The sequence below is a fragment of the Toxotes jaculatrix genome, chromosome 12 (genome assembly GCF_017976425.1).
Source record: "Toxotes jaculatrix isolate fToxJac2 chromosome 12, fToxJac2.pri, whole genome shotgun sequence".
NCBI lineage: Eukaryota > Metazoa > Chordata > Actinopteri > Toxotidae > Toxotes > Toxotes jaculatrix.
The window spans coordinates 10,687,563-10,704,987 of NC_054405.1; the positions used below are offsets into that span (position 1 = coordinate 10,687,563).

Below are 17,425 nucleotides of genomic sequence, written 5' to 3' on the forward strand. Positions count from 1 at the left end.
CAGTTTTCAAAGTCATATTTATTGTTACATGTAAAGCACTTAAGAGTAGATATGAACATGAGACCAAATACAATTTGGCCATTGTCACAGAATATCATGAAGCTACCTGGAATGAAGTTACTGTTTATATTTGGTGGTAATGTTGAATACAAAGAGAAAAAACTGGGGGGGGGGGACCTCAAAGCGCAAGTACAGCTCATCTTTTAAGACAACAAGAAGGCACAGCAGAAGCCAGGAGAGTCCAGTCAGCCTGCTCCTCATCCAACCGTAACAGACAAAAAAAAAAAAAAAAAGACCAGATACCAGACACCCCAAAAACAGCATTTACGTAATAATCCCAAGAAACAAACAAATGACGAGTACAAGCACACAGACAGCACATCAGGCTGGTTATTAGTATAATTTGACCTTATGGCTTCTGTATGCAGATATGTAGAAGTTTATGATGCCAGTTATTAAGACATGCTTGTACTTCATTGAGAGAGAGGGAACGTTTAGGTGTTTGTTGACATGTGCTGCACCCAAACATCCCACCTCTCACTTTTTTTTTTTTGCTTTTTTTTTGCCTTGTCAAGCATTTTTTCATAAGTATGGTATTCAGGAATGTGTGTTGCTGAGTCAAGGATATAATTTACTTATCAGTCTGAGTAAAAATATGTAAACAACCTTGCAGCTGGAAAAAATGCATACTCTTAAAAAAGGAAAACAGCATTCTTATACATTAAGAGTTGTGGATATGGAAAGTAACAAGTTGTCCTCTGTAACATGATCACACGGTCTCTTTAGAAAGTTTAGTGTTTTGGACCCACTTTAAATAAGAGGACAGCACATTATTCTTCATAACACCTCCGTTTATCAAAAGAGGCAGGGATGCATGTATAATTTTGAGATTTTGACTGCATTATTCTCATAAAAAAAAACAACAAACAAACAAAAAAACATTCTTCATTCCTTCAGTTGGGGGAGCTCTTTCAAAACGCTAATGGCTTGTGGGTACGAGTTTAGCAAGTGTCACAACGATCCCAGTCAGTCTCTTAGACCCGCTTCATCCCCCGACCCATCAAGCAGGCAAAGACTGTCATCACCATTTTGGGTTTGACCTCCACGAGGTCCTCCGGCAGAGCATAGACACGGGCTCCGATCTTCCTCGCCATAGAGACGGCATATCTGGGAAGGACAGAGAGGTCGTCTCGAATAAAACGGTTCACACACAGTTACCAAAATAACAGCAGAACGCTGCTTCTTCTTTTTTTTTTTTGGTCACAGAAAATCTTACTTGGCGTTCTCCAGCTTGTCGTCTTCAGAGAGGCTGCCGGTTTTTATCAGCTCGTAATTGATGCTGCCGGGCTGGATGGCGTCTATCAGCTCCAGTACTGCCAAACTGCTGCTGATCTCCTTGTCCTGATCGACACATCACATACAGATTAAGGATCTGACACACACACAAGCAAACCTGACAAATGAAAACATTTAGAGCCTCTTGGTTTGTATGACACTGTATAAAAACAACTTTAAAATGCCAGTTTCCTCATTGTGAAATCAGATTTCCTTTTATTTTGAGCATGGAGGTTTATTCTTGACTCTGGGAACAGTACATGTAAAAAAAAAAAATCTAACTTCAAAGGTCCACTAACAAGCTTTTTTATGAGCTTTAAACCACATGTCAGTCTTCATCAACAAATGGGTCTGACTCAGAGAAATGATACATCGATGCCACCCCGTTTATGACCACGTTATCACATGATGTTGTAAACTGGTCATGTGGTGACACCTGAGCCAGCTGCATTTGCTGATGAAGAACCATGAGGTGCAGCTAAAACGTCAGAAAGGGCTTAAAAAAGAGCTTAGATTATTTTTGTACCACCTCTTTCACTGTATTTTAAATTCCATATTGAAATATTTTAAATCAATCTGCACATACGGGCCTTAGCCATGGAAGCAGAAGGAGGACACACAGCTTTACCTTGAAGCTTGAAATCTTGGTTGATTTTCCAGCCTCCGCCAACGTTTTGTTCACCCATTTTACAATGATGTCATCATTTACTTTCTCTCCATCTCCCAGTTCCTCCAGTACATTCAACGTATATCTGAAAGAGAGGAGGAGCAGTGTGTTTATTATGCATATGAACTGAACTTTCTGCGCAGGAATTTGGGGCCAAGAAAACACGTTGTATTTTTTATTTTAAGAACCACATGTTCATGTGGAGCAGCATGTGCTCCTGGATCGCTGGTAATTTTCGGGTCACTCACACCTTGGAAACTCTGACAAAAAGAACAGAAAATATGGGGAACTACTAAATATGTCAACACACATCCCTTGCGATAGGAACCAGCTGACTTCATGGACATGTGGTCTCGACTGGGAGGAACACACACATACTGACAACACCACTGGCATGAAACCGAGGTTTCTGACTCCCTACTCCCAAGAAATTGTTTACAGTAAATATTCAGTTATCACAATGAATCTGACAGTGAAGACTGATGGTGATTGTAGCGTGTCAAAATACCACACACAGACACACTGACTCAAAAACAAAATGTTATTTGGAAGCATTTTTGTTTGTTACATAAACATACGCCAGTTTTCATGAATTTAAGGTGTGTGTAAGGCTTGGCTATTGTTTCTGTTTCTTCTTCTTTTTTTTACATTTTGGAGAGGTATTTCTGTTTCACTCTCTTCTGAAGTGATAGTGTTGTCGTTAAGTGTTTCACCTTCTCATCAGCTGCCACACCAGTGCCAGAGTCAGGGTAGCGTTGCCGTCGTTCAGGTCCTGCCCGCCGATGCCAACGAGGGAGAACTTGGCTGTTTTGCCCAGTTCTACTGCATAGTTACAATTCTCCAACTGGAGGCACAAGATATAAATAATTGGCAAAAGACAAACTAAAAAAAGGTGTTTTTTGAATTGCATAGGAACAATTAAAATAAATGGAATTTACCTTTTTCATGTTGGTTCCCAGCTTGGGGTAAGGTGGCTTGTTGACCTTGTTGTTCCAGTCAACAGGCACTTTAATCCTCTCATAGAGTTGAAGGATGACCATGGCATCCTGTAGGTCTCTGTAAGACACGGATGTGTTTGATTATTATTAAAATTAACTACATATATAGACAAAATCCCGCCAGCTGTGAAAACTCCTCAGTGCTTACACAGGAGTGACACAAACTGTTGTGTGTGGTACGTACCCATACAGATGATTGACATGTGGGTTCACTCCCAGAGAGTTCATCCAGTTTCTGAACGTCCTCTCTTCTCTTGTCTCACCTGGACAGCAAAGGAACATGGACTTCAGGGGATTTTACATTTGATTTAACAGGCAACTAAACTCAGTAACAGTCAGTGGTTCTAAATGTGCAGAACTGAATAGGCCTTTTTTTTTAAATATATATTTCTGATGCCACTGACTTGTAAGATTTGTAAACATATGATATGCAAACTAACTAATGTACCAAGAGGGAGCCAAAGTTACAGATGGCTTGTTGTTTAGTCCTAACATTAAAATTAGTTTCAGTACTAAAATAAGCCAGCAGGCCTGATAGCTGACTAAACCAGTTGTTTGTTCAGAACTGGTTCCTCTCAGGCCGTAGCTCTGTTGCTTTGGAGTTAAAGGCCCCGAAAACCTGCTTTGTCATTTGGCTTCTTACTAGTAGCAACTGGGATCCTACATGAACACACATTTTCTTTTTTTTTTGCCAGAGTTTGAACAGTTCTAAAGGTTTCAAACCTTCAAATCAAAAGGTGATGACAGCTGTTGGGTTGTTTGCTTATACTGCTAAGCAGCTGTCAATAAAACGTGATTAAATTCCACCCACACAGTCCTGACGAGACTTTTTATGATCTGACCTCCACTTTTCAGGGGCTTTAAGACCAGAACCAGTGGGTCAACAACTGAAGACAAGACAGTTTTTTGTGTCCATCAACTGACATTTGAAAATAACTTTGAAATTGTTTGTAAGAGCATGTCAGGTTGTGACTTTGTGATACTTGTGAAAAACACTACAAAGCGATCGAGTCTAAAAGCTGTGCTCTTCTGCTCTCGGTACCTTCCAACAGTCCCCAGTCAATGTCCTCATTCTCAGGCTTGGTCAGCGCTGGGTATTTGTTGAACAGATTGGCCACAAAGGCCAGGTTGAGTTTGGGGTTTCCACTGACGACATCAGCCGGGGTGACAAACTGTCGACAGCTGAGCCTGTCGGCCTGCTGCAGCATGGCTTCTGCTCTCTTCATGTCATCTTTCTCCTGAACAACACACAGACCACACGCTCCGATCAGAGACACCGTACAGCTGTTACCATGTGGTGGAGATACTCAACTGTGCGCGCTGACTGTCAAAAGTGCTTACACTGAAGCCAGCCATGTTGATGTCTATGCGAGGCTGGTCTTCTTCGGTGCCCTTTGGAGAGATTTGATTCAGGAGGTGGAAATAGGCCCTTGAGTCCTGGAAAATAAGGTAAACAAACATAAACAATCAGATTTCTGCTCATGAATGAACAAGAAATGACATAATTGGTTTTTTTGGGTCGTATTTTACACCTGGTGTAAAGCAGCACAAGGTTTAACACAAGTGTAGGCAGTTGTCATTTTCCCGCCCAGGGCCCACGTTGTTTAAATAAATGCACTTGCAGCCATCTGCAAACCGGCAAGGTGTAAGTGCACTTGGCTTTTCAAAGGTACAGGAGACTCTGACTGGTTTATAGCATGTTATGCACAAAACACACCCATGATGAATTAAGAGAATAAGAACAACCCTTTACAAACTATGCGCCTGGTGCTGCAAACCTTTTAATCCAACCGTTAAACTACCAACAGTAGGTTTGGACACGCCCTAAATGAACTTGCTCCATGTGCTTAGACCGTTAAAACAGAGGGCCTTCATCCGGACGACAGCTGCACTGATTGACTGATTACTGCTTGGGTGTAGCTTTTCATGTGCACACTATGTTTTCTATTTTGTCTACTATCCTGTGTCATTTAGATAATCTGGGTATGACATGCTTCTTCAAACGTGTAGTTCTGTGTTTATTATTTCCTGAAAATGATTTATTAGGTATATATTAAGTATAAGCTATGAAACTAATATACAGAGTAAAATACAGAGGACTTCAAGTCAAGCTAGAGATAATATTAGCTACTTGTATACCTGCCTGGGTGACCTGTGAGGCAGCCCAACAGTGGCTCACCAGTAGCCATTAATTACCTGAACGTGCTTAATAGGCATTTTGCCAGAGAAACCAAAAGTGGTCTTGTGCACATAATATCTTTAATCCCTTCATAAACATTTAGTCTGTTAGACAGTGTTGTCAGTCTGGGACACTAACCTATTCAATACTATTTTTGGAGCAGAGGAGGCGTTTATTTGAGTTAGTTTGTGCAAACACAAACAGGTACTGCCAGGTCCAGGGTGCTGATAGATGCCTGTGTTCTTGCGTCAAATTGGTGAAAGAAATACAAAAAAAAATACAGACACTTCCTGCAAGAACCTTAAAACCAAAACTTAGAAAAAAAACATTTCATCTGTTTTTAATCTAGTTTTTAAATACACCAGCTGGACTCAATGTGAGCGTGTAGGTCCACCTTGATGTCAGAGCTGAAGTTGTTGATCTTCTGCCAGCCAGCATTTTCCAGGTGATAGTTTGCCCAGCGTAACAGCAGCTCTTCTGGAGACAGCTTCATCAGGTCCTCCAGCGTTTCCCCGTCCCTCAGCAATGCCGCCAGCGCTGTCGAGGAGTGTTAATGATCAGTTAAGCTACTTGACAGCACACCAGGAAACGCTTGTGATAAGGAGCACAGACTCAAATAAAAGTTACGTAATGGACAATCTCAGCTATGGCCTTTACCTTCATTCCTGCTGAGCTCGATGTCAGCAAACAGACCGATCTTGATGATCTGCCACAGGAGGCCCAGCACCAGATGGGGCTTCCCCTCTTTCAGGTCTAAAGCGCCAATGTTCACCACATGGCAGCCAATGGCAGAAGCAGAGTTCAAGGCCAGGTTCAGATTCTCCTGTAAGGTGCAAAGCATTCAGCTGTTGGAAGATTTACATAAAAAGTGATGGACAAAAAAAAAAAAAAAAATCTTAAGTCAACTTTGACTGACCTGTATTGTAAATGGCGTCAGCTTCTTCTTATTTATGGTTCTCTCATCGATGGTGTCTGGCACTGACAGGTTGATCATTTTGCTGTGCAAACGTACAAAACCAAACATGAACGTTTATCACAGATTTAATGCAGCGTCCAAACAGAAAGTCAAATGTTCATTGTTTGCAAAAGATTTTGCAAAGTTTGTGAACTGCAACTTGTTGTCAAAAATTAAATTTTCGTGGACATGGGGTTTAACACACTATGTGATTTGCTGAGTCCAGAGTCCAGCTAGTTGAACATTACTTCATCTCTTTCCCTCTCCACTCGTTTCTCATCCATACTGAAGGGTAATGAAGGCAAAAATGCCAGGAAAAGAACATAAACAGAAGCATTTAACTTTTCCAAATGTTTCCTCTAATTGTGGTAATAAGCACTGAATTAAGTGCATATTTAACAACTACACAACGTGCTAACAGCGTAACGCACATCTTCTTCTTCAAATCTGTTTAGTTTGATTCAGGATGAGAACAGTGTTTCTCTTTGTCATGAGGTTCATCTGTTTGGAATATGTGCAGACACAGATAATTTGGTCTCTGCAGCTCTGCAATCTGTTTTATGCTGATCTAAATACTCACATGACAAAACGCTGATTCCTTGCAAACCTGTTTTTTTAGCTGTCAAATGCTAACTGGCATTCAGCCTATTATAAACCGCTTTTACAGCAGTGTTTACAATTTTGATTCTGTTTCTTTTGTGTTAAAGTCATTTTCTACTTCAGCCAATATGTAGACCTTGAACTTCATATTTATCTTTTTTCAGTCAGAATGTGAGCACAAAATTAAAAACAATGAGATGGAGGTATTTTATATTTATGCCAAAAGGGTAAACAGGTGATGGAGGGTGTGTTGCTTGCTTGAAGTGAAAACTAAATCTCTCACCAGAGAACTATACCGTCCCCGACAGATGTGAAGAGGGAGTCTGTGTTGGGATCCATGGGCAGGACATGTTGGCAGTCAGGATCTTTTTCCAGGGCACTGTTGATCCAGTTCACAAAGGCATATCGCTCCTCCTCTGCAAGTGTGTACACACAAAAGCATCACTTAGAAGCAAAACACCAGCAATATAAAGTGACAATATTGCTCATAATGACTCATTTCAGTAGGTTATATTGCACATTATGGGTTTCTTTAATGGTAAATGAAGCATCTGTGTCTGAATTGCAGGGGACACAAAGTCAACACTTTGCAACAAACATTAGCAGTGACCGGAGAAAGGAGGGAGATGATGTCCATGATGTGGGGACCCTCTGCGTAACTTACCAGAGTACGAGTGTTGTGTGCCTTCGCTTGACAGCTCAGACGTCCCTCCAATAGCCAGGATGCCTTCTTTTCTGTTGATGACCTTGCGGAAAGTTTTCGCTATTTCACTGCCCCTCAGTTCCTGGACGATCTAAAAACAAGACCATAGACTACTTAGAGACCAATTTCTGCTTTGTTCTATCGCTTTAGGCTGAAACTTATGGAATATTTAAAGATATCTACGTGCATTTTTAGCTGAATAATAAATAGATTAACCAACGGTGAAAATAATTGTTTGCTGCAGTCATATGTCTGTGTAAAAGGTTTTATCATCTTCTTTCCGCTGAGTGTTGTGTGCATCCTTTGTTGCCTTATCAAGCTCCTGTTAGCCATCGTGACAGCCAAGGTCACTCGGTAGACACAGCTGTGCCGCTGGAATTTCTCCTCACTGCCATTTCAACACAAAGCCAACCTGCCACTTCCAGGGCTGAGAAAATACGGTGAGTGTGGCTGGTAACTGCATTTTTAAACAATGTAAATGTTTGGGCTGAAATTAAAAAAAAAAAAAAAAAAAAGTTTATTACAAAGAAAAGTCCCGGAAGATGTTGGGTTCATGAAAGCAACTGATGTGTTGAGCATCTAAGTGCACTGTAGGGATTTAATGTTAGACTGTGCTTTCACTACACATCTAATCTAAGTATTACAGTGCTGAGTGTGTGAGAACCACTGTATCATTATACGTTATCAACAGTAACAGTAAACCACCAGAGCAACTGCTGTTATCATCCCTCACCACGCTAACACCACCCTCAGGCCTGTCCCTGCGTCTCAACATTAAATAATTACCTCTAAACATTACATCAGTCTCAGCAGCAGCTAATGAGACCACAGAGGGCCCTGTGGTGTGAGTATGCAGCTCATCAGTCATGCACAACTTGTGAGCGGCTTCAGACAAAGTTGCTTTGACCAAAAGTATTCCATCATAAAATGTGCGATACTTCCTGAATCTGAATTTATCGCCGCTCCATCAGTGACCACAGCCCCACAGGCGTTGGTGTAACCACAATGAGCTATTCAGCCTGGCACAGGGAGGTTTGTTTAAAAAGCGTAGCACACTTTACCACAAACATACACAAGGTCACTAGGTGCCAGCTTGCATTGTTTGCGCACTCCAGATAAAAAAAAAAAAAAAGGCAATCATGGCCTTGCAATGAATGAACGAAGTTTAGCAAACAGCTCTGTTTTTTTTAGTTTGTCACACTCATATATGGGCTGTGAGGAGGAACTTCATATTCATATTTACATATGACACATATATAACCTGGGTCGTTATCATCCATAAGAACACATGCTGTATAGTGGTGTTTTATCAAACTCTGGTTCGAAGTGTACACCTTTCCAACACAATTACACAATGCTGTTTTTCAGCCAACAGGGAAGTCCCCAGATATAGTCCCTTCCTGCCAGCACATGATCAGTACTGGACAGTAATAGTCAAATCACAGTTTTGTCCAAAAAAAAAAAAATCAGCTGATCAATCAGGTGATGCTTGGCCCAAGTGTGATTATTTCCACAAATTTTATATATATAAAAAAAGGGGTTTGTTATTTGTTGACATATTTTGTCACACACCATAATTACTTAAATATTTGTATTTATATTTTTGAGCCCTAATATATCTGTATATACATAGTTTTTAAGTCTTATTTAATTTTGGTGTATTTTATCCTATTTTATTTGTACCTTTAAATGCCTGATTTTGTTTTATTGTTGTTCTGAAATACATTAATGCTTTTGTTTTTCACAAGAGCCTTGTACCTTTGTTTGTTTGTTGTGAAAGGTGTGGTGTGAATAAAGCTTATCATTGTCATTATGATAATATCATATGTAAGTTTGGCTTGTATGATCATAAATGAGCTCACCCCTCCAAAGTTCGAGACTGAAACATGTTAGAGTCAGAGATGATGATCCTAAAGCAACACTGTTTCTGGATCATCCACTTCAATTAGTTTAACTTTCTCATCATCATCATCATCATCATAGTCAGGGTTAAGCTCAGTAATGACTAAACATTCACCCACCCTAAAATAAGAACATCTGAACAATTATAGAGCCACAAAACACAGCTACACCTTCCTGATCTTGAGATTTTGAATGACGCCGTGCTCCTGTACCAGAGCGGTAGCCTGTGAATGACTTCTCTCTCTCTCCAAACGACTGCTCCCTCATCGCTGCTGAAACAAAATACTGGAACTCACACCACTTTGCTGACCTCACTTCCACATTCCCTGAGTATGTATGCATGTGTGTGTGTGTGTGTGGTTTGTAGAGGCCTTTAATCTCGTGTCGTGCATTTAGCGGCTGAAAGTTGCTTTGCATAGCGGTCCCCCTCAGGAGGGCGAGGTGCTTTTAGGCAGAGAACAAAGACCAGTTCACAGTAAGAAAAGCTCTGAGCAGAAGGTGAAAACTTGTCAAGCTTTGACAGTTCTGAGCTGTTCTGCGCTCCACTTAACGTACCGACAAAAACTCTTCAAAGCTGATCTTATTATCCTTGTTGCGATCGAGTTTCTGGATGATCTCTCGAACCATGTATCCAGGTAGGGCGTGGCCGGCCTCTTTGAGGAGCTCATTGAGTTCAAAATCACAGATATATCCATCGCCATCCAGATCTACAGAAATAAACAAAAAAGGCCATTAGACACTGTCTAATCAGTCACTGTCAACAATCACTGTCAGTCACTTTTTACAATTTACACTGTCAGTTACAGCTTTTAATAATCACTTGGTCCAAAAAGAAATAATAATAAATGCCAATCAGAAGTTACATGTATTTTTCGGTTTTCAATTTACAAATAAGCTTCAACCAGCAAATATTTTGCCTGTGTAATTATTAACTGATCTAATGAACATGCTGTCATGGTAAAATGGCGTTTACTCACCTATTTTCCCAAAGATCTCCCTCATCTCCTCCATCTCCTCTTTTGTTATCTTTCCAGACATTTTTCTGTGATTGACCTGAGGTGGTCAGTCAGAGAAAGGTGGGACTGCAGAAGAAGAAAGTGCACAGAGTCATCAGCAGGGAGGTTGGACTTGGAGAAACCCCATCCACATCAGCCTCCCGCAAACTTCCTTCCAACCCTTGCAACTTTTCCAGACTGCCGCGGCCTTCTGCATGTTCTGCGTTTGCACTCCCCCCCAAACTCATGTCACTGCTCACTGCTACTTAACGTTTCTTAAATCACAACACAGCCTCAGCAGCCCCCATCTTCAGTCAGGACTAAAAACCCTTAAAGTAGTACCTCATGTACCCGTCTCCTCAGTGACCCCTGTTGATCCCCACCCCAGCTGTTCATATCTTTTCCTTTTCCAAGCACGTCGGTCTCCCATAATCAAAGTAATTTCCTGTTAGTTCTATTGTACAGCAACAAGCTTGTGTTGTAAAAAGAAAAGAAAAAAAAAAAAAAAAAAAAAAAAAAAACACATGCCAGAGAAGCAGAGATCTGATTTTATATAATCCTTTTTTTTTCATCTGCTTACTGCAACTGCAGGTCCTACACATCCCCTAAAACTGACCATTTTTTAGTAATCTCCCTTTTTTGTTTTCTGTTTATCTGCTCTACAAATCAAATGTAACCATTTTGTTTTAGTGTTGAAATAATATACCATAAAACTGGAGCTTGCTGTAATGAAAAGCTGTAGTTTTAAGTGACAACATGACATCTGGATATTTCTTTGGTGAGGGCTGCTCCCCTGAAATGTCATCGAGACCTTGATGCTGGTTCATCAGGAAGCTGTCTGGGCTGTATTTTTTTAACTGTAGCAGACGAAAGTATTCTCACTTCGGGAATCATTTAATGTGTAAGGACTGAAGTCACAAAACGAGAACAGTGAGACTCGGCCTCACTGTGAGTTGTTTTGCTTGAACCAAAAACACAGTGTTCCCAAACTCCTATGAGGCTAAGTAACCTCCTGAAAAAAATCACTGAAAATAAGGAATTCCTCTGAGTACCTCCTTCCCGCTCTGCAGTGGCGGAGGAATGCATGAGGCCTGGGTAGATCGAGCTTCACTTACAGAGAGGTGAGCAGGGTGTGCTGCCTCGCTCTCCCAGGCTAAACTGGTATGATGGCATTCCTCTCCAACACAAGTGTTCAGAAAACAAAGATGAGGTTTATGTTGCAGTAAAATAAGGATCATAGATTTTTTTTTTCCCAGGCAGAAAAGTGTTCCTGTTTCCTGATTTAAAGTACGGACTGCTCATTTTCATAGTGTATTAGTCAGAAATCCTGGGCAAGGCCATTTCTGGTTTCCACAGTACAACACGAGCAAAACCATATTAGGGAATAGCTGAGTGTCCACTTAGTCAAATGGAGCAGGACCCACCTGATTATGAGTAGTTAAAAGTAATCTATGTCTGAAGTGAGTGATTTCAGCCATCGTCTTTCTGTGGCCACAGCAGCATCACAGGCACACATTCAAGCAGACAATGAACAAAAGCCCAGTAACCGTGCATCCTCCTCCATGAATGAAACTATTAATAGTATTCATGAAAGATGATTCAACAGTAGCGGTGTGGTCTCAGTAGGGACGTGACTCAATTCCTTTAATGATATTTTTTACAAACAAAACAGAGTGATGACATAAGAACACTTTGTGCTATAAAAATGAAGAATGAGTTTCCAATCATTCAGACAAAGTCATTCGGGTAAAATCATGTTTATTTTGATTCATACTGGGATGTAAAAAAAAATTAAAATAAAAGCCTAATATAGTAGAAAACTGGCTCCGGCTAATAACAACATCAAGGCCTGATTTGTCACTTCAATCACCGTCAGCACCAGCGGAGATACTTTTAAATGCCACTCCATGAATCACAGAGAACAGAGTGTTTTTCTTCTACAAAGTAAGACTAAATCAGGGCAGGCACAAACTCCTGACTAAACGATTAGGAAAATGACGATGCCAATGTTGCTATATTTAACTTTTCTCCAGAAGGATGTGAAATGTGGCTGCTGAAGTCAGCCCGGCTACAATAAGGGCCGACAAACATTACCTCATTTGCCAGCCCTTGTCACACCCTCGACAGAGACGGAGTGGAAACAGAAGAGGGGTTAAGTACATGGAGCAAGGCCACAGATGGCAGGGGGTACAAATGTGAGACGTATCGCTGGTGGTACAGAAGAATAGAGGGTTTGTGATCAACGTCACAAACCACGGCAATAAATCTTGAGTAACGCTAGAAAATGAGTCCGGAGTGTCAGGCTCCAAAGACAGTTGCTGCCTTTGACAGCTGGTCTCTGTGCTTGGAGAGACGAGAAAATTCCTGCACTCTTCTAAACGCAAAAACAACCTCCTAAATGGAGTGGCGTATGTTTGCCTGAAAGCATATCAATACTCCTGATAGAGTTCAAACAGATTACTGAAATAAGCACTTGGCCACAGCGCAAGGGCCCAATAGATGAGAATGATGCTGCCATACTTTTGGCTAATAAATACTAAGACAAATAATATGGGGAAAAGATTTCTCAAATGAGCTGAAAATGACATAGGGTTCAAAATGACTCCCAGAAAAAGTTTGACAGGAATGCCGTGACAAAAAAATTAAAACAAATGCAAGTCATCTCAACACATCTCTGTTGGTCTTCAGCCATCTATGTCATGTGATATCTAGCAGTAGCAAAACAAGAGCAACTGGCTTTGTAGTCTTTAAAACACTGACACTCATTCAAGAAGCTCTCTCAGTTCTCTCGCTCTTGTTTTACAACTAGATATCACCCACACACAAGGATTTCTCTCCAAGCACCAGCTTTAATTGGCGGGCCAAAAACAGCACATTGACGCTGTTTACAATCGCCTTTGATGGATCTTTCAGTCAATTTAAAGCGGAGGGCTGTTCCCAGATGGCTGAGTTAAATGCGTAGAGCTGACACACCCCGCCCTGCCAGTGTTTCATCCACACAGTTACATGGGAAATGTGAGGCACACAAATAGACTGGGCACCCTTCCCAAGTGTGGTCAAGTTCATATGCGCACACACCCAACTTAGTCTGCAAGAACATGGACATTTTTACTCAGTCACAATCACCCGCAGATGTGAAGCAAAGTGACTCATAAACACCAAACAGTCTGAAAGACCAGCCCTTTATTTCCTTTTCAGGCTCTGTGGATAAGATAAGCACGGCCATATTGACAGGTAAGGAAAAGGTGATGACAACAAATACTGTACATGTAGTTTACACATCTCTGACATCACGCACAGCTGCAAGGGTAATAACCTGGGCTGGGTTCAGAGGTATTATAAAAGCTTACAAAGCATGGCTATATGATGAATCATCAAGGAAATATTCAAATGAAATGGTCCCTTAACAGAATTCCTAACCGTGAATAAGCTAATCGTTACAACCTGCTCTCTACAATACACTACTTTTCACCAGAATGAAAGTGTGGAGCTGTAGTAAATGATGCAGCAGGTTTAAGAGGCCTGCGTTAGCAAAGGTATTAGCACAGGAATCCCTACCAACCATCTCAGAAGAATGTCACTAGACAGGTTATCGAGGTGTTGCTGAATCAGTTAGGTTAAGCTGTTATTGCTGCAGGTAAGCAGCCACACCTACAAGCGTTTGCCATTACTCAACAAAAGAACTGTAAAGCATTATCCTGTAAATACTGAGTAATCAAACAGTATGAGGCACAAAAACAGTCCTCTATGAACTCCAATTATTCACAGGAACTTAAAAAATATTCAAAAATAAAACAGCTAGGTATTTTTTATGAAGACTGAGATAAAACTTTGTTTAGCCTTCTGTTTGGGATGAGCTTTATGCTTAATGAAGCTGAAAAGCACAAAAACAAATGCTGCTCCTAAGTAATTCGATCACTTTCACTGCGTTGAATAACAAGCAACGGCACCTGTTTAAAACCCTAACGGCACAGAAAGTAGGGCAACCTGTTCATTCGTACAGGTGTGAGTGTGTGCAAGGGCGGACATAAAATATAAGCACACTCCCTCCTCCTTCTGGACTGTCTGGTTTGTCTTTGCAGAGATAACATCAGACACGTAATGTCTGTATTTAAAACACCTATAGTCGGTTCTCTCGTGTGGTTCTGCAGCATGAGCAAGGGGCACTTGCATTTTACTTCATCCGCTGTGAAGCATAGTACACATACCACACATGCACATTCATGGGCAATTTGACCACACCAATCACGTTGATGACAGGCAGAGTTAAAATGAATTACAGGTTTTTTCCTTCCCACAAAGGAAGAGCAAACAACACTTTTTACAGTGCTGACACTGTGAACAAAACTTTGTCTCCTAAGCCTAGATACTAATAAGGGATTTATTACTTTTGTCTTTAAGAATTAAAAATCTCTCTAGCAAAATATGCTACTGTACGAGCAACTCCAGATTTTAACCGAGGACAGACTGTAAGAAATGCTGAATAGGAAATACCAACTGCGGATGAGCAACTGTATTCACAACACGCTTCTTGTTCCAAGTCTCAATATTTATCATGTTAAAATGTGGGTTTTTCCTGAAACTATCAGACAGCCTTGTTGTTCAGTGCCGTTCCAACAGAGATCCACGATTGGGATCCCAGATGTACGTGTGCTACAGGCCCAGATGGGCCTACAGGAAAAATCTGGTAAATCACTCAGAGCAGTAAACAACACAAAGACCAGTTCTCCATGCATGAAAAACAAAACAAACAAAACACACACACACACACACACACACACACACACACACACACACACACACACACACACACAGAGAGAGAGAGAGAGAGAGAGAGAGAGAGAGAGAGAAACTAAGTGGTCTGCTTCATGTCAGCTTTAAAACAATCACCAACCAGCCTGTCCCAAGATACTGTAACACCCACTTAAATAAAGACAATATACGATTTCTTTTGGAGGATCAGTTAGAGTTAGAAAAAAAAAAGACCTGATGTGTCATCACAGGAGCAAACAGTGAGGTTACACACACACGCCTAGCATTGCAAAAGTCATATTAGACTTGGCTTCAGGTTGTGTACAGGCTGTATGTGTTTATGTATGGGTCATTCATGCGCCAGCTTCTGCACCGGGGATATTTTTAAAAACTAGTGCATGCTCCACCTATGCGGCTTACTCCGGTGAGTGGCGGTGTACAAAATGAACGAACCTGGTTGTGTCTAACTTTGCTCCTCGCTGTGGCATTTGTCAAATTCAAAAAGCTCGAAGAAAACATGGACTTTGTGCATAGTTTTCAAAACGCATATAAAAATTAGCACCCATACTGAGTTACTACTTACCTTCTATTTTACCTTTGTGATGTCTTTAAGTAGTAGTTACAACTTTAATTTACTTCCACTAGAAGTTGTCTGCTCACAAACTGAAGGAGACAGAGACTACTTTATTTCAATATCTTAGGATCTGTGCAGCACCGTAAGGATGAGTAGGCTACTGTGAAGGTGCAGCTAAAGCTAGCCGGCTAGCGACAGACATGCAAGTTTTATAGACAGGAAACTATCCCTGTTTACCCTGCAAATCCACCCCTCTGGGCAGATTATAACGGCTGTCACAGAGAGGAAACATTAAGACGGTAAGGGTGTTAATTTCAACAAACGATGCTGGGACAAACTCTGGCTGAAAGTAGTTGTTGGTCTAGAAGTTGCCAGGAAATTGGTACTCACCGTCGGTGCGCCTGAAATTCCAGACAGCGTCCAGTCTGGAGTCCTGCCTCCTCCACGTAGAGACAAAAAGTAAACGGCAGTTGGAATGTTTCCCCGCCCCGCCCGGTGACGTCACCCCCAGGCGTTGAAGGCTGGGTATGGAGTCTTACCTGTGCCAAAAAGTAAAATAAAATCACACGCAACCGATGTACGTTTTAACTCAAATTGTTAATAATCACTCCTGCGTAGTTTTACAAATATTTAACATTCGTGGTTTTGTACATTTTGCATGGTACATGTTATAAATGATTGATAAATTCGTGGCCTGAGGTAGAAGGAATCAATTTTTAAAAAACTAGCACATTTTATTTTTGACATTGTCCCATCCTACATTTATACACTTAGTCCAGCAGTCACAGAGCATACATATGCCTTTTTTGTAGAAGCTGGCACCTTGGACCTCCAGAAAGTGGTCCACAGCAGTGATTTAGGTTGTCTCAGTTTCTTCTGTCTCTTCATGTAATCAATTGGTATTGTGTGCTGGATAGAAATGTAAACATTGAAAATCCAAAAAATTTTCAGCTCTGAGGGGGTTACAACTGCATTTGATTATATAATTGTTCTTAATGACAATAAAGCAGAACCTAACATAATCTGTGACATTAAATAGAGCCAAGATCATGCCCATTTTCAAACTAGTTGTTGTTCTGATGCGTCTTGGATGCCCCAGACGACTTAGGCTTGATGGCACCATCCTGTGTGGAATTTGTATGTTCTGTATGGGTTTCATTCAAATCCAAAGATATTCGCCAAACCCAAATAGTCTAGGTCATCAACTCACCTAACCTAGCCAGGATAGATTTACCCTGCAGTATGTGAGAGAAAGCCATGTGTGATACAAGGAACCAATGATTCTGAGTTTTTGTAACTCCGAATCCAAAGGTATTACAGGAAAACGTTAATAGACCGTTGCTGAAATATGAGGATGGAGACCTACAGAGAAGTCCTCTATACCAACACTATCCTATAAAGACACAATGACTGTAGAACAGCAGAGGAGAATTGTAAGAAGAGATAAGAGGTTAAGAGCAGTCTGTGTAATATGTTGCTTGAAATATGAGACACAGTGAGATGATGAGAGCTAAGCTGAGGGCGGAGGGACATGCAAGATGGGAGAGAGATACATTGATGTTTATATCTTAGTGCATGGGATAAACACTAATCAAACCTGTAAACACGGGTATAATGACACCTATAAGTTGTTTTCATGAAGGAGAAAGAAGAAATAAATTGCTGATTCCCACTCCGGGGCAACAGGTGGCGACAATGAGCGGTAAGTTAACATTGTGAGTCAGGCGCGTTTAAAAAAAAAATACCGGAAGAAGAGAGAGGGACC

General features: G+C 41.0%; 1 protein-coding gene across 2 annotated transcripts; it reads right to left on the reverse strand.

Annotated features, from left to right (window-relative positions):
- Window positions 1–16,117, reverse strand: LOC121190452 (plastin-3). Of its 2 annotated transcripts, none has more exons than XM_041051189.1 (16): window positions 16,051–16,117; window positions 10,317–10,421; window positions 9,895–10,046; window positions 7,399–7,528; window positions 7,018–7,150; window positions 6,096–6,177; window positions 5,837–6,002; window positions 5,574–5,716; window positions 4,342–4,437; window positions 4,043–4,238; window positions 3,185–3,263; window positions 2,941–3,058; window positions 2,716–2,846; window positions 1,964–2,087; window positions 1,277–1,401; window positions 1–1,167 (listed from the first exon to the last, which is right to left on the reverse strand). In XM_041051189.1, exons 2-16 carry the CDS (start codon window positions 10,375–10,377, stop codon window positions 1,035–1,037), a joined length of 1,869 nt encoding a protein of 622 aa, XP_040907123.1. In that variant the 5' UTR covers window positions 10,378–10,421; window positions 16,051–16,117; the 3' UTR covers window positions 1–1,034. The 2 variants fall into 2 exon arrangements, with proteins under 2 accessions (XP_040907123.1, XP_040907124.1); XM_041051190.1 differs by lacking the exon at window positions 16,051–16,117 and adding an exon at window positions 15,670–15,688.
- Window positions 16,118–17,425: the final 1,308 nt, after the last annotated feature.

Excerpts from the sequence above, each read along its gene's own strand:
- LOC121190452 (XM_041051189.1), bottom strand. The coding sequence starts at position 10,377 with ATGTCTGGAAAGATAACAAAAGAGGAGATGGAGGAGATGAGGGAGATC. Across the intron at positions 4,239-4,341 it reads TCAACATGGCTGGCTTCAGT|GAGAAAGATGACATGAAGAG; the intron begins GTAAGCACTTTT and ends TGTGTTGTTCAG. Across the intron at positions 1,402-1,963 it reads CCAAGATTTCAAGCTTCAAG|GACAAGGAGATCAGCAGCAG; the intron begins GTAAAGCTGTGT and ends TGTGTCGATCAG.